Genomic DNA, 27,005 nt, shown 5'->3' with positions numbered 1-27,005 from the left:
TAAACTCTAAACTAAAACTTTAAACTAAAACTCTAACCTAAAACTCAACTCTAAAACTCTAAGCTAAGATCCTAAAATAAAAATATAACTAAAAATCTAAACTAAAAGTCCAAACTATAACTTTAAACTAAAAAATCTAAACTAAAACTATAAACTAAAAATAATCCAAAACTAAAATAAAACACTAAACTAAAACGAAACTATAGCCACAAACTAAAACTCAAAACTAAAACTCTAAACTATAAACTTAAACTAAAACTCTAAGCTGAAACAATAAACTAGAACTCTTAACTAAAACTAATCTAAAGCTAAACTAAAACTCTTAACTAAAACGATACTAAAACTCTAAACTAAAACTTAAAACTAAAACTATAAACTGTAAATTTAAACTAGTACTCTAAACTAAAATTCTAAACTAAAACTCTAAAATAAGACTCTAAACTATAAATATAACTAAAAATCTAAACCAGAACTAATCTAAAATTCTAAACTTAAAACTCTAAACTAAAACTAACCTAAAACTAAACTAAAACTCTAAACTAAAACTAAACTAAAACTGTAAACCAAAAATCAAAACTAAAATCCAAAAATAAAAATCTATGCTAAAACTCTTAAATAAGAGTCAGAGCGAAAAATCTAGGCTAAAACTCGTAGCTGAAACTCTTCGTTGAAAATATAAAAAAGAACTCCAAGTCTAGATTGTCAACTAAAACTTTAAACTGTAATTCTAAACTGAAGCTTTAAACTATAACTCTAAACTAAAACTCTAAACTAAAAATAAACTAAAACCCTAAACTGAAACTGCAAACGAAAACTATAAACTAAAACGATAAACATAACCTAAATTAAATCTCAAAACTTAAACTATAAACTCAAACTCTAAAATAAAAATAAACAAAAACTCTAAACTAAAACTCTAAACTAAATTTCTCAGCTAAAACTCTAAACTAAAAATCTAAACGAAAACTAAACTAAAACTAACTAAAACAAAACTAAAACTCTAAACTAAAACTCAAAACTAAAAAAAACTAAAACTCTAAACTTATACTCTAAACTAAAAATCTAAACTAAAACTACATTTCTAAACTGAAACTCTAAACTAAAACACTAAACTAAAACTCTAAACTAAAATTAAATTTCTAAGCTAAATTTCTAAGCTAAAAACTCTAAACTAAAACTCTAAACTAAAACCCTAAACTAAAAAACTAAACTAAAATTCTAAACTAAGTTTTTAAGCCAGAAACTCTAAACTAAATATATAAACTAAAACTAAACTCAAACTCCAAACTAAAACAAAACTAAAACTGTAAACTAAAACTCAAAACTAAAACTCTAAACTAAAACTTTAAACTAAAACTCTAACCCAAAACTCAAAACTAAGACTCTAAGCTAAGACCCTAAAATAAAAATACAACTAAAAATCCAAGATAGAATTCTAAACTAAGACTCTAAACTAAAAATATAACTAAAAATCTAAACTAAAACTAAACTAAAAGTCCAAACTATAACTTTAAACTAAAAACTCTAAACTAAAACTTAAAACTATAAACTAAAAATAATTTAAAAATAAACTAAAACTAAACTAAAACGAAACTAAAGCCACAAACTAAAACTAAAAACTGAAAATCTAAACTATAAATTTAAACTAAAACTCTAAACTAAAACACTAAACTAAAACGAAACTAAAGCTATAAACTAAAATTCAAAACTAAAACTCTAAACTAAAACTCTAAACTAAAACCCTAAACTAAAACTCTAAACTAAAATTCTAAACAAAATTTCCAAGCTAGAAACTATAAACTAAATATATAAACTAAAACTAAACTAAAACTCCAAACTAAAACAAAGCTAAAACTCTGAACTAAAAATATAAACTCAAACTCTAAGCTATTACTTTAAACTAAATCTATAACCTAAAACTCTAAACTAAGACTCTAAGCTAAGACTCTAAAATAAAAATATAACTAAAAATCCAATCTAGGACTCTAAACTAATACTATAAACTAAAAATATAAATAAAAATCTAAACTAAAACTAAAATAAAAGTCTAAACTATAAATTTAAAATAAAAACTCTAAACTAAAACTTAAAACTATAAACTAAAAATAATATAAAACTAAACTAACACCAAACTAACACGAAACTAAAGCCACAAACTAAAACTCAAAACTGAAAATCTAAACTATAAATTTAAACTAAAACTCTAAGCTAAAACACTAAACTAGAACTCTTAACTAAAACTAATCTAAGCTAAACTAAAACTCTTAACTAAAACGATACTAAAACTCTAAACTAAAACTCAAAACTAAAACTATAAACTGTAACTTTAAACTATTACTCTAAACTAAAATTCTAAACTAAAACTCTAAACTAAGACTCTAAACTAAAAATATAACTAAAAATCTAAACTAGAACTAATCTAAAAGTCTAAACTAAAACTTTAAACTAAAACTAATCTAAAACTAAACTAAAACTCTAAACTAAAACTCAAAACTAACACTCTAAAGTAAAACTCTAAACCAAAACTATGAGATAATAATCTAAAATACAAATATAAATAAAAGTATAAACCAAAACGAAACCAAAACTCTAAACTAAAACTAAAAACTAAAACTCTAAACTATAACTTTAAACTAAAACTCTAAACTAAAACTCAAAACTAAAACTCTAAACTAAAACTAAAAACTAAAACTCTTAACCAAAACTCTGATATAATACTATAAAAAAAAATATAAATAAAAGTATAAACTAAAACGAAACCAAAACTCTAAACTAAAACTTAAAACTAAAACTCTAAACTAAAAATAATCTAAAACTAAACTAAAACACTAAACTCAAACGAAACTAAAGCTATAAACTAAAACCGAAAACTAAAACTCTAAACTATAACTTTAAACTAAACCTCTAAACTAAAACTCTAAACTAGAACTCTAAACTAAAACTAATCTAAAGCTAAACTAAAACTCTAAACTAAAAGGAAACTAAAACTCTAAACTAAAACTCTAAACTAAAACTCGAAGCTATCTAAGCTAAAACTCTAAACTAAGACTCTAAACTAAAAATATAACTAAAAATAGAAACTAAAAGTAAACTAAAAGTTTAAACTAAAACGAAACTAAAACTGTAAACTAAAACTAAAAACTAAAACTATAAACTATAACTTTAAAATAAAAATATAAAATAAAAATTAAAACTAAAACTCTAAACTAAAAATAATCTAAAACTAAACTAAAACACTAAACTAAAACGAAACTAAAGCTATAAACTAAAATTCAAAACTAAAACTATAAACTATAACTTTAAACTAAAACCCTAAACTAAAACTCTAAACTAAAATTCTAAACAAAATTTCCAAGCTAGAAACTCTAAACTAAATATATAAACTAATACTAAACTCAAACTCCAAACTAAAACAAAACTAAAACTGTAAACTAAAACTCAAAACTAAAACTCTAAACTAAAACTTTAAACTAAAACTCTAACCCAAAACTCAAAACTAAAACTCTAAGCTAAGACCCTAAAATAAAAATATAACTAAAAATCTAAGCTAGGATTCTAAACTAAGACTCTAAACTAAAAATATAACTAAAAATCTAAAATTAAACTAAAATAAAAGTCTAAAATATAAATTTAAAATAAAAACTCTAAACTAAAACTTAAAACTATAAACTAAAAATAATCTAAAACTAAACTAACACTAAACTAAAACGAAACTAAAGCCACAAACTAAAACTCAAAACTGAAAATCTAAACTATAAATTTAAACTAAAACTCTAAGCTAAAACACTAAACTAGAACTCTTAACTAAAACTAATCTAAGCTAAACTAAAACTCTTAACTAAAACGATACTAAAACTCTAAACTAAAACTCAAAACTAAAACTATAAACTGTAACTTTAAACTATTACTCTAAACTAAAATTCTAAACTAAAACTCTAAACTAAGACTCTAAACTAAAAATATAACTAAAAATCTAAACTAGAACTAATCTAAAAGTCTAAACTAAAACTCTAAACTAAAACTAATCTAAAACTAAACTAAAACTCTAAACTAAAACTCAAAACTAAAACTCTAAAGTGACAATCAAAACTAACACTCTAAACTAAAACTCTAAACCAAAACTATGAGCTAAGAATCTAAAATAAAAATATAACTAAAAGTCTAAACCAAAACGAAACTAAAACTCTAAACTAAAACTAAAAACTAAAACTCTAAACTATAACTTTAAACTAAAACTCTAAACTAAAACTCAAAACTAAAACTCTAAGCCAAAACACTGAGCTAAGACTCTAAAATAAAAATATAACTAAAAGTCTAAACTAAAACGAAACCAAAACTCTAAACTAAAACTAAAAACTAAAACTCTAAACTAAAACTCAAAACTAAAACTCTAAACGAAAACTCAAAACTAAAACTCTTAACCAAAACTCTGAGATAAGACTCTAAAAAAAAATATAAATAAAAGAATAAACTAAAACGAAACCAAAACTATAAACTAAAACTTAAAACTAAAACTCTAAACTAAAAATAATCTAAAACTAAACTAAAACACTAAACTCAAACGAAACTAAAGCTATAAACTAAAACCGAAAACTAAAACTCTAAACTATAACTTTAAACTAAACCTCTAAACTAAAACTCTATACTAGAACTCTAAACTAAAACTAATCCAAAGCTAAACTAAAACTCTAAACTAAAAGGAAACTAAACTCTAAACTAAAACTCTAAACTAAAACTCGAAGATATATAAGCTAAAACTCTAAACTAAGACTCTAAACTAAAAATATAACTAAAAATACAAACTAAAATTAAACTAAAAGTTTAAACTAAAACGAAACTAAAACTCTAAACTAAAACTAAAAACTAAAACTCTAAACTATAACTTTAAACTAAAACTCTAAACTAAAACTTAAAACTAAAACTCTAGACTAAAAATAATCTAAAACTAACCTAAAACACTAAACTAAAACGAAACTAAAGCTATAAAATAAAATTAAAAATTAAAACTCTAAACTATTACTTTAAACTAAAACTCTAAACTAAAACTCTAAACTAGAACTCTAAACTAAAACTAATCCAAATCTAAACTAAAAATCTAAACTAAAACTAAACTAAAACCTTAAACTAAACTCTAAACTAGAATTCCAAACTATAACACTAAACAAAAATTCTAAAGTAAGACTAAACTAAAAATATAACTAAAAATTTAAACTAGAACTAAACTAAAAGTCTAAAATAAAACTCTAAACTAAGACTCTAATCCAAAACTAATCTAAAACTAAACTAAAACTCTAAACTAAAACTTTAAAATAAAACTCTAAACTAAATCTCTAAACTAAAACTCTAAACTATAACTCTAAACTAAAACTAATCTAAAGCTAAACTAAAACTCTAAACTAAAAGTAAACTAAAACTCTAAACTAAAGCTCAAAACTAAAACTCTAAACTAAAACTTTAAGCTATCTAAGATAAAACTATAAACTAAGACTATAAAATAAAAATATATCTAAAAATATAAACTAAAAGTAAACTAAAAGTCTAAACTAAAACGAAACTAAAACTATAAACTAAAACAAAAAACTGAAACTCTAAACTATAACTTTAAACTAAAACTCTAAACTAAAACTTAAAACTAAAACTTTAAACTAAAACTCTAACCTAAAACTCAAAGCTAAAACTCTAAGCTAAGACCCTAAAATAAAAATATAACTAAAAATCTAAGCTAGAACTCTAAACTAAGACTCTAAACTAAAAATATAAATAAAAATCTAAACTAAAACTAAACTAAAAGTACAAACTATAACTTTAAAATAAAAAATCTAAACTAAAAATTAAAACTATAAACTAAAAATAATCTAAAAATAAAATAAAACAATAAACTAAAACGAAACTAAAGCCACAAACTAAAACTCAAAACTAAAACTCTAGACTATAAATTTAAACTAAAACTCTAAGCTAAAACACTAAACTAGAACTCTAAACTAAAACTAATCTAAAGCTAAACTAAAACACTTAACTAAAACGATACTAAAACTCTAAACTAAAACTAAAACTATAAACTGTAACTTTAAACAAATACTCGAAATTAAAATTATAAACTAAAACTCTAAACTAAGGATCTAAAATAAAAATATAACTAAAAACCTAAACTATAACTAATCTAAAAGTCTAAACTAAAACTCTAAATTAAAACTAGTCTAAAACTAAACTAAAACTCAAAACTAAAACTCTAAACTAAAACTCGAAGCTATCTAAGCTAAAACGCTAAACTAAGACTCTAAAATAAAAATGTAACTACAAATAGAAAATAAAACTAAAATCAAAGTATAAAATAACACGAAACTAAAACTGTAAACTAAAACTAAAAACTAAAACTCTAAACTATAACTGTAAACTAAAACTCTAAACTAAAACTCAAAACTAAAACTTAAAACTAAAACTCTAAAATAAAAATAATCTAAAACTAAACTAAAACACTAAACTAAAACGAAACTAAAGCTATAAACTAAAATTCAAAACTAAAACTCTAAACTATAACTTTAAACTCAAATTTTAAACTAATACTCTAAACTAAATTTCTAAGCTAGAAACTCTAAACTAAATATCTAAACTAAAACTAAACTAAAACTCGAAACTAAAACAAAGCTAAAACTCTAAACTAAAACTCAAAACTAAAACTCTAAACTAAAACTTTAAACTAAAACTCTAACCTAAAACTCAAAACTAAGACTCTAAGCTAAGACCCTAAAATAAAAATATAATCAAAAACTTAAGCTAGAACTCTAAACTAAGACTCTAAACTAAAAATATAACTAAAAATCTAAACTAAAACTAAACTAAAAGTCTAAACTATAACTTTAAACTAAAAACTCTAATCTAAAAATTAAAACTATAAAATAAAAATAATCTAAAACTAAACTAAAACACTAAACTAAAACGAAACTAAAGCCACAAACTAAAACTCAAAACTAAAACTCTAAACTATAAATTTAAACTAAAACTCTAAGCTAAAACACTAAACTAGAACTCTAAACTAAAAGTAATCGAAAGCTAAACTAAAAATATTAACTAAAACGATACTAAAACTCTAAACTAAAACTCAAAACTAAAACTATAAACTGTAACTTTAAACTGTAACTTTAAACTAATACTCTTAAACTAAAATTCTAAGCTAAAACTCTAAACTAAGACTCTAAACTAAAAATATAACTAAAAATCTAAACTAGAACTAATCTAAAAGTCCAAACTCTAAACTAAAACTTAAAACTAAAACTCTAAAATAAAAATAATCTAAAACTAAACTAAAACACTAAACTAAAACGAAACTAAAGCTATAAACTAAAATTAAAAACTAAAACTCTAAACTATAACTTTAAACTAAAACTCTAAACTAAAACTCTAAACTAGAACTCTAAACTAAAACTAATCAGAATCTAAACTAAAAATCTAAACTAAAACTAAACTAAAACTCTAAACTAAGACACTAAACTAAAACTCTAAACTAGAACCCTAAACTAAAACTTCGTACTAAACTCTAAACTAGAATTCCAAACTATAACTAAAAATATTACTAAAACTAAAACTCTAAAACACTAAAAAAAAACTCTAAGCTAAAACACTAAACTAGAACTCTAAACTAAAAGTAATCTAAAGCTAAACTAAAAATATTAACTAAAACGATACTAAAACTCTAAACTAAAACTCAAAACTAAAACTATAAACTGTAACTTTAAACTAATACTCTTAAACTAATATTCTAAACTAAAACTCTAAACTAAGACTCTAAACTAAAAATATAACTAAAAATCTAAACTAGAACTAATCTAAAAGTCTAAACTAAGACTCTAAACTAAAACTAATCTAAAACTAAACTAAAACTCTAAACTAAAACGAAACTAAAACTCTAAACCAAAACTCTAAACTAAAAATCTAAACTAAAACTCAAAACTAAAACTCTGAACTAAAAATAATCCAAAACTAAACTAAAACATTAAACTCAAACGAAACTAAAGCTATAAACTAAAACTGAAAACTAAAACTCTAAACTATAACTTTAAACTAAAACTCTAAACTAAAACTTTAAACTAGAACTCTAAACTAAAACTAATCTAAAGCTAAACTAAAACTCTAAACTAAAACGAAACTAAAACTTCAAACCAAAACTCAAAACTTAAACTCGAAGATATCTAAGCTAGAACTCTAAACAAAGACTTTAAACTAAAAATATAACTAAAATGATAAACTAAAAGTAAACTAGAAGTCTAAACTAAAACGAAACTAAAACTCTAAACTGAAACTAAAAACTAAAACTCTAAAATAAAAATTAAAACTAAAACTCTAAAATAAAACTTAAAACTAAAACTCTAATCTAAAAATAACCTAAAACTAAACTAAAACGAAACTAAAGCTATAAACTAAAATTCAAAACTAAAACTCTAAACTATAACTTTAAACTAAAACTAAACTAAAAATCTAAACTAGAACTCTAAACTAAAACTAATCAAAATCTAAAATAAAAATCTAAATCAAAACGAAACTAAAATTCTAAACCAAAACTCAAAACTAATACTCTAAACTAAAACTTGAAGCTATCTACGCTATAACTCTAAACGAAGACTCTAAACTAAAAATATAACTAAAAATATAAACTAAAACTAAACAAAAAGTCTAAACTAAAACGAAACTAAAACTCTAAACTAAAACTAAAAACTAAAACTCTAAACTAAAACTTAAAACTAAAACTCTAAACTAAAAATAATCTAAAACTAAAATTCTAAAACTAAACTAAAATTCAAAACTAAAACTCTAAACTATAACTTTAAGCTAAAACTTTAAACTAAAACTCTAAACTAGAACTCTAAACTAAAAAATCTAAACTAAAAATCTAAACTAAAACTAAACTAAAACTTTAAACTAAACTCTAAACTAGAATTCCAAACTATAACTCTAAACAAAAACTCTAAAGTAAAACTAAACTAAAAATACAACTAAAAATTTAAACTAGAGCTAAACTAAAAGTCTAAAATAAAACTCTAAATTAAGACTCTAATCTGAAACTAATCTAAAACTAAACTAAAACTATAAACTAAAACTCTAAAATAAAACTCTAAACTAAAAATCTAAACTAAAAATCTAAACTGAAACTCTAAACTAAAACTCTAAACTAAAACTATAAACTAAAACTAAACATAAACTAAAATAAAGCTCAAAACTTTAACTTTAAACTCAAACTCTAAAATAAAACTAAACAAAAACTCTAAACTAAAACTCAAAACTAAATTTCTCAGCTAAAACTATAAACAAAAAATATAAACGAAAACTAAACTAAAACTAAACTAAAACGAAACTAAAACTCTAAACTAAAACTCAAAACTAAATTAAACTAAAACTCTAAACTAAAACCCTAAACTAAAACTCTAAACTAAAGCTAAATTTCTAAGCTAAATTTCTAAGCTCTAACTCAAAGCTAAAACTCTAAACTAAAACCCTAAACTAAAACTCTAAACTAAAACTCTAAAACTAAAACTAAAACTAAAACTAAAAATCTAAAATAAAAATCTAAAATAAAAATCAGCCAAAACACTTACATAATAATCTAAAATAAAAATATAATTAAAAGTATAAACTAAAACCAAACCAAAACTCTAAAATAAAAATAAAAAATCAAAATCTAAACTAAAACTTGAAACCAAGACTCTAAAAGAAAACTCAAAACTAAAACTCTAGAATAAAAATAATCTAAAACTAAACTAAAACATTGAACTAAAACGAAACTAAATCTATAAACTAAAACCGAAAACTAAGACTCTAAATTATAACTTTAAACTAAACCTCTAAACTAAAACTCTAAACTAAAACTCTAAACTAAAACTAATCTAAAGCTAAACTAAAACTCTAAACTAAAAGGAAACTAAAACTCTAAACTAAAACTCAAAACTAAAACTCTAAACTAAAACTCGAAGTTGTCTAAGCTAGAACGCTAAACGAAGACTCTAAACAAAAAATATAACTAAAAATATAAACTAAAAGTAAACAAAAAGTCTAAACTAAAACGTAACAAAAACTCTAAACTCAAACTAAAAACTGAAATTCTAAACTATAAATTTAAACTAAAACTCTAAACTAAAATTTAAAAATAAAACTCTAAACTAAAAATAATCTAAAACTAAAATAAAACACTAAACTAAAACGAAAATAAAGCTATAAACTAAAATTCAAAACTAAAACTTTAAACTATAACTTTAAACTAAAACACTAAACTAAATTTCTAAGCTAGATACTCTAAACTAAATATCTAAACTAAAACTAAACTCAAACTCCAAACTAAAACAAAACTAAAACTCTAAACTAAAACTCAAAACTTAAACTCTAAACTAAAACTTTAAACTAAAACTCTAACCTAAAACTCAACTCTAAAACTCTAAGCTAAGATCCTAAAATAAAAATATAACTAAAAATCTAAGCTAGAACTCTAAACTAAGACTCTAAACTAAAAATATAACTAAAAATCTAAAATAAAACTAAACTAAAAGTATAAACTATAAATTTAAACTAAAAACTATAATCTAAAACTATAAACTAAAAATAATTCAAAACTAAACTAAAAAACTAAACTAAAACAAAACTAAAGCCACAAACTAAAACTCAAAACTAAAACTCTAGACTATAAATTTAAACTAAAACTCTAAGCTAAAACACTAAACTAGAACTCTAAACTAAAAGTAATCTAAAGCTAAACTAAAAATCTTGACTAAAACGATACTAAAACTCTAAACTAAAACTGAAAACTAAATCTATAAACTGTAACTTTAAACTAATACTCTTAAACTAAATTTCTAAACTAAAACTCTAAACTAAGACTCTAAACTAAAAATATAACTAAAAATATAAAATAAAACTAATCTAAAAGTCTAAACTAAGACTCTAAAATAAAACTAATCTAAAACTAAAATAAAAATCTAAACTAACACGAAACTAAAACTCTAAACTAAAACTAAAAATCATAACTAAAACTCAAAACTAAAACTATAAACTGTAACTTTAAACTAATACTCTTAAACTAAAATTTGAAACTAAAACTCCAAACTAAGACTCTAAACTAAAAATATAACTAAAAATCTAAACTACAACTAATCTAAAAGTCTAAACTAAAACTCTAAACTAAAACTAAAATTGAATCTCAAAACTTTCACTCTAAACTAAAACTCTAAAATAAAACGAAACTAAAACTCTAGACTAAAACTCTAAACTAAAACCCTAAACTAAAACTCTGAGCTAAGACTATAAAATAAAAATATAACTAAAATCTAAACTAAAACGAAACTAAAACTGTAAAATAAAACTAAAAAATAAAACTCTAAACTATAACTTGAAACTAAAACTCTAAACTAAAACTCAAAACTAAAACTCTAGACTAAAAATAATATAAAACTAAACTAAAACACTGAACTAAAACGAAACTAAAGCTATAAACTAAAACTGAAAACTAAGACTCTAAACTATAACTTTAAACTAAAACTCTAAACTAAAACTCTAAACTAAAACTCTAAATTAAAACTAATCTAAAGCTAAACTAAAACTCTAAACTAAAACGAAACTAAAACTCTAAACCAAACCTCAAAACTTAAACTCGAAGCTATCTAAGCTAAAACTCTAAACGAAGACTCTAAACTAAAAATATAACTAAAAATATAAACTAAAAGTCTAAACTAAAACGAAACTAAAACTCTAAACTGAAACTAAAAACTAAAACTCTAAACTAAAACTTAAAACTAAAACTCTAGAATAAAAATAATCTAAAACTAAACTAAAACACTAAACTAAAACGAAACTAAAGCTATAAACTAAAATTAAAAACTAAAACTATAAACTAAAACTTTAAACTAAAATCCTAAACTAAAACTCTAAACTAAAACTAATCAAAATCTAAACTAAAAATCTAAATCAAAACGAAACTAAAACTCTAAAACAAAACTCAAAACTAATACTCTAAACTAAAACTCGAAGCTATCTAAGCTAGAACTCTAGACGAACACTCTAAGCTAAAAATATAACTAAAAATATAAACTAAAAATAAACAAAAAGTCTAAACTAAAACGAAACTAAAACTCTAAACTAAAACTAAAAACTAAAAATCTAAACTAAAACTTAAAACTAAAACTCTAAACTAAAAATAATCTAAAACTAAACTAAAACACTAAACTAAAACGAAACTAAAGCTATAAACTAAAATTAAAAATTAAAACTCTAAACTATTACTTTAAACTAAAACTCTAAACTAAAACTCTAAACTAGAACTCTAAACTAATACTCTAAACTAAAAAATCTAAAATAAAACTCAAACTATAACTCTAAACTAAGACTCTAAACTAAAACTCTAAACTAGAACCCTAAACTAAAACTTTGAACTAAACTCTAAACTAGAACTCCAAACGATAACTCTAAACAAAAATTCTAAAGTAAGACTAAACTAAAAATATAACTAAAAATTTAAACTAGAACTAAACTATAAGTCCAAAATAAAACTCTAAACTAAGACTCTAATCTAAAACTAATCTAAAACTAAACAAAAACTCTAAACTAAAACTTTAAAGTAAAACTCTACTCTAAACTAAAGCTCAAATCTAAAAAGCTAAACTAAAACTCTAAATTAAAACTCTAAACTAAAACTCTAAACTAAATCTTTAAAATAAAACTCTAAACTAAAAGTCTAAGCTAAAACTCTAAACTGAAAATCTAAAATAAAACTCTAAGCTAAAACTCTAAGCTAAAACTAAACATAACCTAAAATAAATCTCAAAACTTAAACTCTAAACTAAAACTCTAAAATAAAAATAAAAAAAAACTCTAAAATAAAACTCTAAAATAAAATTCTAAGAAAAAAATCAAAACTAAAAATCTAAACTAAAACTAAACTAAAACTAACTAAAACGAAAATAAAACTCTAAACTAAAACTCAAAACTAAAATAAACTAAAACTCTAAACTTATGCTCTAAACTGAAACTCTAAACTAAAACCCTAAACTAAAACTCTAAACTAAAATTAAATTTCTAAGCTAAATTTCTAAGCTAAAAACTCTAAACTAAAACTCTAAACTAAAACCCTAAACTAAAACTCTAAACTAAAATTCTGAGCTAAGACTCTAAAATAAAAATATAACTAAAAGTCTGAACTAAAATGAAACCAAAACTCTAAACTAAAACTAAAAACTAAAACTCCAAACTATAACTTTAAACTAAAACTCTAAACTAAAACTTAAAACTAAAACTCTAAACTAAAAATAATCTAAAACTAAACTAAAACACTAAACTCAAACGAAACTAAAACTGAAAACTAAAAGTCTAAACTATAACTTTAAACTAAACCTCTAAACTAAAACTCTAAACTAGAACTCTAAACTAAAACTAATCTAAAGCTAAACTAAAACTCTAAACTAAAACTAATCTAAAACTAAACTAAAACTCTAAACTAAAACGAAACTAAAACTCTAGACTAAAACTCTAAACTAAAACCCTAAACTAAAACTCGAAGTTGTCTAAGCTAGAACGCCAAACGAAGACTCTAAACTAAAAATATAAATACAAATATAAACTAAAAGTAAACTAAAAGTTTAAACTAAAACGAAACTAAAACTCTAAACTAAAACTAAAAACTAAAACTCTAAACTATAACTTTAAACTAAAACTCTAAACTAAAACTCAAAACTAAAACTCTAAACTAAAAATAATCTAAAACTAAACTAAAACACTAAACTAAAACGAAAATAAAGCTATAAACTAAAATTCAAAACTAAAACCCTAAACTATAACTTACTAAAATTCTAAACTAAAACTCTAAACTAATGTTCTAAAGTAAATTTCTAAGCTAGAAACTCTAAACGAAATATCTAAACTAAAACTAAACTCAAACTCCAAACTAAAACAAAACTAAAACTCTAAACTAAAACTCAAAAGTAAAACTCTAAACTAAAATTTTAAATCAAAACTCTAGCCTAAGACTCAAAACTAAAATTCTAAGCTAAAATAAAAATACAACTAAAAATCTAAGCTAGAACTCTAAACTAAGACTCTAAACTAAAAATATAACTAAAAATCTAAACTAAAACTAAACTAAAAGTATAAACTATAACTTTAAAATAAAAACTCTAAACTAAAAATTAAAACTATAAAATAAAAATAATATAAAACTAAACTAAAACACTAAACTAAAACGAAACTAAAGCCACAAACTAAAATTCAAAACTAAAACTCTAAACTATAAATTTAAACTAAAACTCTAAGCTAAAACAATAAACTAGAACTCTAAACTAAAATTAATCAAAAGCTAAACTAAAAATCTTCACTAAAACGATACTAAAACTCTAAACTAAAACTCAAAACTAAATCTATAAACTGTAACTTTAAACTAATACTCTTAAACTAATATTCTAAACTAAAACTCTAAACTAAGACTCTAAACTAAAAATATAACTAAAAATCTAAACTAGAACTAATCTAAAAGTCTAAACTAAAACTCTAAACTAAAACTAATCTAAAACTAAACTAAAACTCTAAACTAAAACGAAACTAAAACTCTAAGATAAAACTAAAAATCTAAACTAAAACTCAAAACTAAAACTCAACTAAAACTCTGAGCTAAGACTCTAAAATAAAAATATAACTAAAAGTCTAAACTAAAACGAAACCAAAACTCTAAACTAAAACTAAAAACTAAAACTCTAAACTATAACTTGAAACTAAAACTTAAAACTAAAACTCTAGACTAAAAATAATCTAAAACTAAACTAAAACATTGAACTCAAACGAAACTAAAGCTATAAACTAAAACTGAAAACTAAGACTCTAAACTATAACTTTAAACTAAAACTCTAAACTAAAACTCTAAACTTGAACTCTAAACTAAAACTAATCTAAAAGCTAAATTAAAACGAAACTAAAACTCAAAACCAAAACTCAAAACTAAAACTCTAAACTAAAACTCGAAGCTGTCTAAGCTAGAACTCTAAACGAAGACTCTAAACTAAAAATATAACTAAAACTCTAAACTAAAACTAAAAACTAAAACTCTAAACTAAAACTTAAAACTAAAACTCTAAAATAAAAATAAACTAAAACTAAACTAAAACACTAAACTAAAACGAAACTAAAGCTATAAACTTAAATTATAAGTTAAAAATATAAACTATAACTTTAAACTAAAACCCTAAACTGAAATTCTAAACTAGAACTCTAAACTAAAACTAATCAAAATCTAAACTAAAATCTAAACTAAAACTAAACTAAAACTCTAAACTAGAACTCCAAACTATAACTCTAAACAAAAATTCTAAAGTAAGACTAAACTTATTAATTAAATTAAACTATTAATTATTAATTAAACTTATTAATCTAAAGTAAGACTAAACTTATAAATTGATTGCGGCCCTCCTGGATACTGGAGATCACTTGTGGTTGTTGTAAGTAGAGTTAATTTTTCTATGAGTTTCCTTTTTTGCCTCCTAAGCTTGTGTCTTGAAAAAATGAGTTGGATTATGACAATAATAGATTGAAAAAACTTGAGAAAAATTCGTTGAGTTGGGATATTCTGGAGAATGGGGTCTTAAATCCAGATTATGATGAAAGAACGATGGAAGATTTTCCAGTGGTTAAATATAAATTTTCTATTGACATTGAAAATAAATCTACTATGGGCCCGAAAAATTTGAGCATTTCCTGTTTGAATTGTCGAGATCTTTCTAGTTCATTTAATTATTTAACAGAACTATGTAAGTATTCTGAGTTGGATGTCCTTGCATTGAATGAAACGTGGCTTCGTAATCATACAATTAGTCTACTTGAAATTGATAGTTATGACTGTGTGACGCAGAATAGGGAATCACGATTACATGGTGGATTGGCTTTATATTGCAGGAAGAATATTACAATGAAAATACGGAATGATCTCCGTGTGAATAAAGAGATGGTTTTTGAATCAATGGTGGTTGAACTTTGTAAGTCAGGAAAATTTTTCTTTGTGGTGGTTGTTTATCGACCTCCATCTGGAAATGTGCAGGAATTTAATGATTTGCTGGAGCGGCAAATGGATAAGTTGTCAGGTTCAAATCGCCCATGCTTTGTATGTGGAGACTTTAATCTTGATCTATTTTCAGTAAATGTAAACCCGAGAGTTCGTGAGTTTTTAAATGTTATGTTGGGTTACGGTTTAAGACCGACAGTTAATATATGTAGTCGAGTGACTTTGCGCTCAGAATCACTTTTGGATAATATATTTGTTAATGTGAAGTATGATTGTGCTGATGTTATTTTGAATGATGTTTCTGATTATTTTGGTGTACTTGTTGTTAATAGAGAGTTTGGTGTTACTACAGCTATGAATATACCACCACAAATTTCTGTATTAAAAATGCACGCCGAGGCTCCTAACATATTCAGAAGAAAATTAAAGAACACTCAATTTGACTTTTTAGAAAGTAGTGATCTGCAAGTGAATGAAAAGTTTTCATTCTGGTATTCAGAAATAACTAAATTACTAAAAGAAAGTTGTACAGTTATTAAAAAGCCGACGTTTCATGTTACCCCTAGAAAACCCTGGGTTACTAGAGGACTGATGAAGGCCATATCAAATTGAAGACTGCTATATAAATATTCTGTAGTGTCTCCTGAGGCGAAAGCGAGATACAAGAAATATAATTGTGAACTCAATAACCTATTACGAGAAGCGAGAATTAATTATTATCGAAATGAGTTTAAAAAAAGTGCAGGTAATCCCAGGCGAACGTGGAGAGTAATTCACTCTGTTCTCAGCCCTTCCAAAAGTTCAATTTTTCCTGAAAATTTCAACACTGATGCTTCGATTGTAGATAATATGTGTGACCATTTTTCTATTGTTGGTAAACGGATAGCGAAGTCCACGAGAAAATTTTCTGAGGATGGAACATACCACCAGTTTTTACCCGAGGAAAGTGATGTATCTGCATATCTGAAACCAGTAACTGCTAGTGAATTACGTACCAGATTGTGGAACATGAGAAATAATGCTTCGGGTGCTGACTTCCTTTCATTGCGTGTACTTAAGTATGTTTTCTCGGAAATATGCGACCAGGTTTGTGTTCTATTTAATATGTGCCTAAAAGTTGGTGTTTTTCCCGATTTTATGAAAATTGCTAGAGTGGTTCCGCTTTTTAAGGGCGGGGAAAAAATTTGACGAATGATTATAGGCCTATTTCATTGCTGCCAGTTTTATCGAGAGTTTTTGAAAAATTGATTAGTGGCAGGATGGTTGATTTTCTTGAGAATAAAATGTATTTTAGTAAAACTCAGTTTGGATTCCGTAAAGCAATGTCGACCGGTCCAGCTCTTCTTTTTCTCACGACTTCTGTAAACGATGCCCTGGACCAAGGGTGGAAAGTTCCATCTGTTTTTTTGGACATTATGAAAGCCTTTGATGCAGTGGACCATGGAATTCTTCTGGTGAAGCTGAGGAATTGTGGTTTTCGAGGTATATTTTATCGTCTGTTGGAATCTTTTCTCCGAGATAGAAAGCAGTTTGTCAGTGCTGGTGAAATTAAATCGCAAGTTAAAAGTGTTGAATTCGGTGTCCCTCAAGGGTCTGTTTTGGGGCCACTACTGTTTCTTATATATATATTGATGACCTGCGAAATGCTATCAATGGACTGTCTTTTGATTTAAAATGTAGGGATACTGGAGCATCAAAATCTATTTTGCCTTATTTTGCTGATGAAACGCATCTAACTGTTGCTACAAAAACCGGGGAAATGCTTATTCAGAATCTTCATACTGGCAAGTTAAACATTGAGAAATGGATGAGGGTTAACAGACTTCAACTAAACCATGCAAAATCCCATTTTGTAATGTATGGGAGAAGTAGCAATTACTACCCCTGGATTGAAAAAATACAGTTAGGTGAAAATATTCTGCCTCGGGAAGTTTCGACAAAGTATCTAGGGGTGATTGTTGATGAGTGCCTTAACTTCAAAGAGCACATTTCATGTGTTAGTGGCAAAGTTGCCAGAAATGTTGGTATGATGAGGAAACTGAAGCACTTTTTTCCGAAGGACATTATGAGATTGCTTTATTTTTCTTTTGTTCACCCATACCTTCTATATGGTTATCTTGTGTGGTCAAGCACGTTTTTAATTCACCTTCGTCCCCTTAGAAGTTTACAAAATAATGCCCTACGTGTTTAAACTGGAGATAATCATAATATGCCGGTTAGACATGGATATACTCAAGTAAATATATAACCGATTGCTGGATTATTGCGTTTTTATAATGCTCTTTTTATGTTTAAATATACTCACGTGTTATTACCTGAGTGTTTTAGAGAAATATTTATAAGTGGTGTTAATTTTCATAATTTCTCTACCAAAACATCAACACTATTTCGGCGAACTCAGGATATTACAAAGTGATCTGTTTTTTCCATAAGAAATGTTGGTACTCAGGTACGGGAACCATTAACGCAGGCAATATCAACAATTGATGAGCTAAATGAATTTCGCAGTAAACTAAAAGGACAGTGTTTGTCTACATATGAGTTTTAATCCTTGCTGGGCGAATTTTCTCTCAAGTGATTGTGACACTTTTTTTTGGGAGGACGACGAGGAGGTAGAATAGAATGAATGATTTTTAGTTTTGTGTTTTCGGTATCCAATTAGGTCGTGAAATTATTAGAAATTAATTTATTTTGTTTATTTTTATTTATTTATTTTCTTCTTATTATTTTTTGTCCTTTTTTTTTGGGGGGGGGGGGTCTAAGGCTGGCTGGTAGTAATTGTGTATGTAGGGTTTTTTAAAAGGTGATTTGTACCCATACAATTTTAATAAACTTCGGGTTTTGTTGTTAATTTGTGTATTTTTTTTAATAAACCTTTTTCTCTCTCAAACTAAAAATATAACTAAAAATTTAAAATAGAACTAAACTAAAAGTCTAAAATAAAACTCTAAACTAAGGCTCTAATCTAAAACTAATCTAAAACTAAACTAAAACTGTAAACTAAAACTTTAAAATAAAACTCTAATCTAAAACTCTATACTAAAATTTCTAGTTCAAAAATTCTGTTCCCAAAAAAAGAAATTTTTTACTACAAACATTATTTGTCTAATATTAAAAATTAATGATTAACATATCTATATCTTTCTCATTTCGTATTTCGAAAATATTGAATTTTATTTTTTTTTTGTTTTAAGTATATTTTATGTAATTTTAAGATATAAAAAAGTTGAAAAAATTCAAAAAAGTTAAAAAGTACAAAAAAAGGCAAAAAAGTTGGGGTGGATTATTGTGTGCCATGGAGGTTGGTTCATTGATGGCTAAGGGCTGTCGTACTATTACAAAAAAAGGAATTAGACTTTATTAGTTTCTACTTTATGCATACTCCAATACTAAACAATACATTATATCATAAATTCTATTAGTTCAATTTTGAAATCAATTAAACTTGTTTACTTAAATTGTCATCCCTTTTCTGTACTTGGATCAATTGACTTCTGAAGGTTGAATATATGCTAATCAAATTCTGACAGAAATTCGGATATCTATCTCTAAGTAGGTCAATGACCCAAATTGGATTGTTCAATCCTTAGTTCACAAATATGGGCGTGTAATCAATGACCTAGTTCCCAAATATGGGGGTAAGCTCAGGAGGAATGGCATGGTTTAGTCCCTCAGGGGTCTTGCCTCTATTCTATAACCATTCTAATGGCCTGAAGGGTCTTAACCCAGTAGCTCATGATACTATTACTACTTGTTAGATGGCATTTGAAGCAATAATTTTGTTCGTTTTAAGTTTTAACTTCGCTCTTTACTTACCTCAGCAAAACTTTGTTTTTAAATTAATAGGAACAAAGGTCTTGCATAGCCTCAAAATGTTTTTTAATTTATTTAACGATCCTTCAGCGATAGCAAAGAATTGTGTTTACATGTCCTACTATGAAGACCCCATGTACCATTTACGATTTATTTTGTCTTTGTCACAAGTATATTTTCATTTTTAGGGATATGTATGACTGGAAAGAACAGAGAGTCGAAACCATCAAAACATATCATAGGATCAAAAACCGCTGGATGTTTATTACAAGATACCTTGTTGGCCGTGAACTGAAACTATTTCCTCAGATACCTTTTCATAGTATGAAATGATATATATTGACAATTTTACAAATTTGTGTGTTTTATGAAAGCTAATTTGTTTACTTTAGAATTTCATTTCATTAGGCTCTGTGACCTGTGGGTAACTTGGATTTGGCGAAATAGTCGACTAAAATGAATCAAATTAAAAATAAAAGAATCACTTTGCAGCTTAAGAAATCAATGACAAACGTACAAGAATACAAAATTATCAATTCTTACGAGTTAAACTCTAAAATTCCTAGTTTAATACAGTGAGTCAATTTAATACTCAGTCAATTTCAAAAAAAAATTCTTGTTTTTTTTCTTTTCTCTCCAAAGAAAAGTACCACAGAGGGACAACCAAAGCTGCTACATATACTAGTGAAAATACTGAAGCAGTAAATGTAGTACATGTATAGCAGTTTCGAGACACGGAGGTCGATCCTTCTACGATTTCGATTACAACTCTGAAACTATTGACTTTTAAAACTTTATTTGTTGAATATTTTTCTCTTTTTTTTTGAAATGACCAAATGAAGAAATTTCAAGCATAAGCTTTTCGTTTTACACTGGCTGTGTGCCAATTGTAACAGAAAAGATTAGATTGTAAAAATTACGATATATTTTGAATTTTGACAATTTCAATGAAAAGTGTTTCGATTGTGTCACTCGACCCTTTTGCATGCAAGGATCGTATTCTTGAACAATACTAGGAATATAACTTCAGCGTTTACAACGTTCCAGACTTCAACTACTATGATCCAGAATCACTCTCTATGCAACGTTAAACATTAATTATTAGAAGGTATATTTTTAAGTATTAATATGGCTATAGGGTCAGTCTCATATGCCGTAGTGTCAGAAATACATAATTTTTAATTTCTTTAATAAATATGCTCAGTGTTGTTTACTAACACATTTGATGTCACCTGATAGCTGTTACTGAAGTATATTGATTGCGGAAGTGTAATCTAATCCTTTAATTAATAACTTGTAGCACATATATTTGTCGCGGACTGTAGCAGTAGAGGATGTCGCTTACATTCCGATTTTAAGTAATTACCAGTTTTAAGCCACATTTTCATATGACGTTTTAAGAAAAAACCAGAACCAATTTAATTGCAAGAATACTGTTTTTCAACACATCATACTACCACAGGTTTCCCAATTTGCTGATTGATTTAGCATTTGTTTTCCTAAAAATGTCAAATGAAAATGTGATTTTGCTTTAATTTTCAAGATTAAAGGACCAAAAATTGCCGAGCTGGGTAATTTTTTTTCGCTATTTAAGTAGCAGCAAATTTTTTTTCATTTTCTTAGTGATACTCCCTTCTGTTTAGTGGAGTTTTTTTCCAATTCTAATTGCTAAACAAGCTTCTAAAATGTTCCAATTGCATGTCAAATTGAATTCCGAAAGGAGATTCAATGCGCACTTTCTAAAAAGAAGGGAGATGTACTTGCTTCATGAATGCACTATTTCTTGATTGAGGGTGGTTACCCTTGCTTGACTTTTGAATAAGTTCATCTGTGATGGAAATGAATGTTATATTTGGATTCATGGTAAAATTCGGATGCTAGTGGTAAGTTTCTTTCTTACCTATTTGAATAATCCATTAAAATAAACGGCATTTAAAACCTAGGCCTGGCCTGCATATCATGAATTAGCAAAGATATGAGCTTTAAAACACTGTGCTTGGGCCTTATTTGTGTTTTAGGTCTATTCCCAAAGTTTCATTTTTAACACAACGCTTTTAACAGTTCATCCAAGAGCAACTTCATTGGGGGGGGGGCCATAAAGACGGAGGTAACTACTTGAAAACATGTTACCACGATATAATTTATGCTATGGATTATTTCATAAGAGTTTCATTCACCATCCTCTTGAATTTTACCAATTTTTCCTCACATTGGTGAGAGCTGGATTCTTCACTGGCGGATTCTGGGGGCCCTGCTCCCCCCCCCCAAGATTGTTTTCGGTGCCTTCTTTCCATTTTTTTCAGTTTTTTTAGACTAAATTTCTCAATTTGGTCAATTATTGGCACCTTTATCATATTGTACCCCCCCCCCCCAGATTTTTCTCATTGGTGCCATTGTCACATTGTGCCCCTCAAGATTATGCTCTAGATCCATCCTTGGGATTATTAGATGCAATATCAATCATTATCGTGTCCTTGTGGATGCCAGTTCAGCTGAGACATTAGAAGGAACACATTTCTTAATATTAAAAATTCAACTTTTAAATTGTGACAACGTTGCTATCCGGTGAACAATACTACTAAATTCTTGAAAAAAAATGATTAATCAGCACACTAATCACTAGACATTGAATCGAAATCACTAGAACGTCAATACTCTTTAGCATTGTAATTAATCATTGTTTTGTTTCTTTACCGTGTTCTATACAGGTGCACCTACAGGGAAGGGGGTAAAATTATCTCCCAAGAAATGGAAAAATGCCTTAAGATTACCCATGAAATTTTGAATAAGGCCTTTTTGACTCTTTATGCAGAGAATAGAACAAAATCCTCGTTTTCTCCCTGCATTTTCCCCAATCGGTACCCTTGGCTTATAACGGGATTACTGAAAATTGGTTATCGGTGATCTAAATAAAATATTTGATTTTCGTCATAATTTTTTTCCTTGTCGGTTCAAAACTCCAGTTTTTTCCCGAAAATATATACAAACTATTTTCTTTTTATTCTAGTTGAGCTAGTATAATTACTGGGGCACCAGCAACAATTTTGAAAATGGCCTTTTTATATTTTCACGGAAAAAACGTGTCCCATCCTTCAGAAATCTCGATAAGCATCGGTCTTATTACTTCTTTTATATAAATAAAGAGATACTTGTTTATTATAGAACACACCCAAGAAGTGAAGTTATGTTAATATTAATGAAATATGCCAAAATATAATGAAAATTCAATATTTTAGTTTATATAATAATAAAATTTGGGCTGTAAAGTAACCTAATTTAACCTAACCTTACCCCACCCCTTTAATGTGCAAATATATTGCCAAAGTTAGTAGAAATGCATATTTACATACTGTACGTACAAGATGACAGCCAATCAGAGAACTAGAATCCATGTACGTACAAGACCACATCCTCTTTTTAGGCCAATCATAGATATTTCTAACCCTATTGAACACAAATGGGAGTGACGCAACAGATATAAGGAAGGATTTTTGCCTAAATTTACGTAATAGGCTATGATGGAAATCAAGTTATACATTTTTATTTTTAAATATGGCTTCTCTGGAAACATTAGCATAAGTTCATTGTATTGCTTAATATAACAGTTCATTTTAAGCTATTGAACATTAAGCACTATGGAGAATGTTAAAAATATTGTTAGCCATTTATATGTCGTAAGTTTGTTTTATAAAAAATTAATTGAGATATTTCGGTACTGTTGCATTATAAGGGAGACTTCTTAAAAAGTCAAGTTTGGTTAATAAAATGAAAATGGATGAATACTAGTTTAGAAACAAATTTGGGGTATATGTATTTGCATGTTGTGGGGATGAGAGGGTAAAGCATAGCATATATTAAATATAAATTGGCTAGCATTTTTACCTCTGATCGCAAATTTTAGGCTTGTGTGTATGTTAACGATCTTTTTTTCTAATTTAAAGCCTATATGCTGGAACTGTGTTAAGAAGTCTATATCTAAATATCCCCCCTGTATCTTGAGCTTATAACATTTCTAAAGTTTTGCTATGAGTTTCTAGCCTACGTAACTATCTAAATTTGAAAATTTACCCCTCCCCAGCCCCACAATTTTAGGTTTTTTCATTAGCCCTGGTTTTTAGAAACATAATTTCTAAGATATTTACAGGACTTTATGCTGTATTATGGCTTTTTTTGTACATTTTTGTTCTACAGGCTTTTTCTGAAGGAAATTAGGTACTTGTGCATTATATGACACACGAAAGAAGTAAAGTTTTCCTAATGCTAACGCAATAAAATATAATAGTTTAGAAACAAATTTGGGCTATACATTTCCACATTAGGGGGGGAAGGGGTAACGCATACCATATATTAAATAGATACAACCTGGAAATTGGTTTTCTAACATCACTATGGAAGAGGGGGACGGGGTGGGGTGTGTAATAGGGCACGAGTTTGGTTTTTCACAACAATTTGTACGGTTTTTCTCTACATGAAAACTATAATTTAATTTCTTTTTAAGGAAAAGGCTGAAGAATGCGTCCCACTCGCCGAGAAGAAGACACCGGTTGAGGATGCAAATCAATAACGACCTAGTGCAATTCAATAAATTGCCTCTTCTACGACCTCCAGACAAGGTGAGAATGCCATTGCCCACAATGCATGGCCCTCTGTGACCTCCATGCAAGAAAGTGAACGTGCCCGGGCTTCAAGACCTGCGCTACATGCCAATGAAGTTGATGGCCCGCAAGCTGCTACTGCAGATCTTAATGTAAGTTTAAATTTATTGATATTTCTCGAAAAATAGGCTAGCAGAAACTAACGGCTAATTCTTGCAAAGGAAATAAAGCCTTTTGACACTAATAACATTTTAGACTGATAATGTCCCCGATAAAAAGGGGTAATTATTGAAACCTCTGAAGTGCATCTAACTTCTCTAAATACTTATGAATTACGATAGCAAAGGTTCCGCTGAAAAGGATGATTTTTATTGCAGTCATATTTTCTACAGTAAATTCTATGAACTGTGAGATGGAAAATACGAAAGGTTTCTCAGAAAAAAGATGCTTTTTTATTCCACTCAAATTTTCTACAGTAAATCTTATGAATTGGGAGAGGGAAAATGGTGGTGCTTATGATAAATATTTTCGTATGGTATTTGCTTTCCATTTTGAGTAAATTAAGATGAAACTAGAATGTCATTTTTATTATAGAAAGCACAAGAGCTGCTTTTATTATTTATCTTTCTAGTAGATAATTAGCTAAGAAAACTATGCGTATTGAAAATTTAAGACTATTATATTGCTAAATAGTGCTGCTATTAAGTATGTTACATGTTATTGTTTTCACTATGGTATTGTTTGTATGTGTGTGAGTGGCGGATGTGCTGCTTTTATTATTTTTCTGTCTACTAGATAATTCGCCAAAAAAATGACTATTGCAAATTTAGGGTTATTATACTGTTAAATAGTGCTGCAATTAAGTATAATACATGTTATGATTTTCATTATTTTAGTGTGAGCGGCGCATACGCTGTTTTTTTCTCTTCGACTAGATAATCTGCTAAGAAAACTATGAATATTGCAAGTTTATAAGTATTAAAATTCAATTTTTTAACTGAAAAAGTAGTTTCACTATTGTTATTGGTATAGAAATAAGTACTTGATGTCAGTTTTTGAAATAGACGCGATTACAAAGCTTAAAAACTAGCCAAATGACACTATGCTTACACAGATAGCGGCATTGCTACTGCTACTGCTACGACTACTACTACTACTACTAAGTGTGCATTTTTTAAGCATATGTTTTAAACAATTAGAAAATATTGACGCTTTTAATCCTATTTTCGACTTTCTTTAACAAATTGGGTGTCTTATACACTTCGAAATTAAGTGGCTGTTTCTTTATAGGTTACATCGGTTCCATACGCACTACCTTCCCTCCATCTGAAGAAACAAGTCACATTGATGAAATGATCCAAATTGAAGCGCCAATGGAGTGGCGTGATATTCAGGTACGGGAATGCTATGAAGATAGTGGGAATTTAGATGATACATATGCTAACATTATTACCAATGACACGGAATGGACAGATAGTTTATTAGGACATTATTTCAATGCTAATAGTAATTCTTTAGATGTAGACGCTAGTAGAGTTCAAAAAGGCAATGCTGTTACTTCAGAGGGTGATTTAACATGGTTAAGCCCTAATACGTTGCAAATTTTAGATAATTTTTCCAGAGACTTAAATGAGAATCCTCCCCCCTCAGATTTAATGAATATTGTCCCGGTTCGATCAAATTTAATTGATCATGAAAATGCTAAGCGAACTGAGAGATTTTAGTACACACACCAGCCCTATTGTTGAACAAAGCGGGGGAGGGGGTTTAGCTAGTGACATACAAGGGGGGAGAAGGCTTAGGTGGTGATGATATCCAAGGGGAAGTTTGTTTAGGTAGTGATGAAGATATACACGGGGGAGAGGGTTTAGATAATGATATACAAGGGGGAGGGGTAATGATACACATTTCTCATCGCTACCGGAATTTCAACAAACCAATTCAATTCTTAATACAATAGACGTTTTCACTGCAACCTTTGGCGATCTGTTTAATGCACTGATGGCGGAAAATTTTATAACTGAACACATTTATATTATTCATGAATATGTAAAGAAAGTTCGTGTACTTTTAGAAAACCGGATTCAAATAAGGGTAGAGGGGGTCGGGACCCCATTAAGGCCTCAATTTTATTAAAATATTTTATTTAAATGAGAGTCATGGAGAGGCTTATGACCACTATGTACACACCGAAATTTTGGTTGTGTATCCTCATTTGGACAATTAGGAGAGTGTATTTTTACAACGGGTCGACAATAAGTCACTCATCTCAAGAATTATAATGAGAATGGGAGTGGTTCCGTAGTTTTATTTGTTGAAAATTTAAGTGTGAATATATGTAAATTTAAAGAAGATTTAATTTTAAGAGGAGTGCTGGTGGGCTAAGGGAAATAGTTTTAAAATATAATTCCTATTTAGAAGGATGCAAGGGCGTTCAAAAAATCTGCTTCGAAACAGGCTAAAAATGTTTCATGTACGCTTTCCTCATAGTAGCTTTCCAACCTCTAGCTTGTGACGCTACAAAGAAAATTTGGACTACTGGGCCGTGCATGGGAAGGAGGGGTCTGATTTTGCCCCAGTAG

General features: G+C 26.9%; 1 protein-coding gene across 1 annotated transcript in view; it reads left to right on the top strand.

Annotated features, from left to right (window-relative positions):
- LOC148947766 (leukotriene A-4 hydrolase-like) overlaps positions 1–27,005 on the top strand; it is a 294,121-nt gene that overhangs the window by 238,117 nt on the left and 28,999 nt on the right. The window contains exon 12 of the mRNA XM_089095421.1: positions 20,017–20,150. Within this exon, the coding sequence (XP_088951547.1) occupies positions 20,017–20,150 (134 nt within the window). The remainder of the gene's footprint in view (positions 1–20,016; positions 20,151–27,005) is intronic.

This window comes from Artemia sp. Qi Xiang Cuo, chromosome 10 (genome assembly GCF_049724085.1).
Source record: "Artemia sp. Qi Xiang Cuo chromosome 10, ASM4972408v1, whole genome shotgun sequence".
In the NCBI taxonomy this organism is placed as follows: domain Eukaryota; kingdom Metazoa; phylum Arthropoda; class Branchiopoda; order Anostraca; family Artemiidae; genus Artemia; species Artemia sp. Qi Xiang Cuo.
Note: the sequence above shows the minus strand (reverse complement) of the source record. Positions and strands in the feature narration are given on the sequence as shown.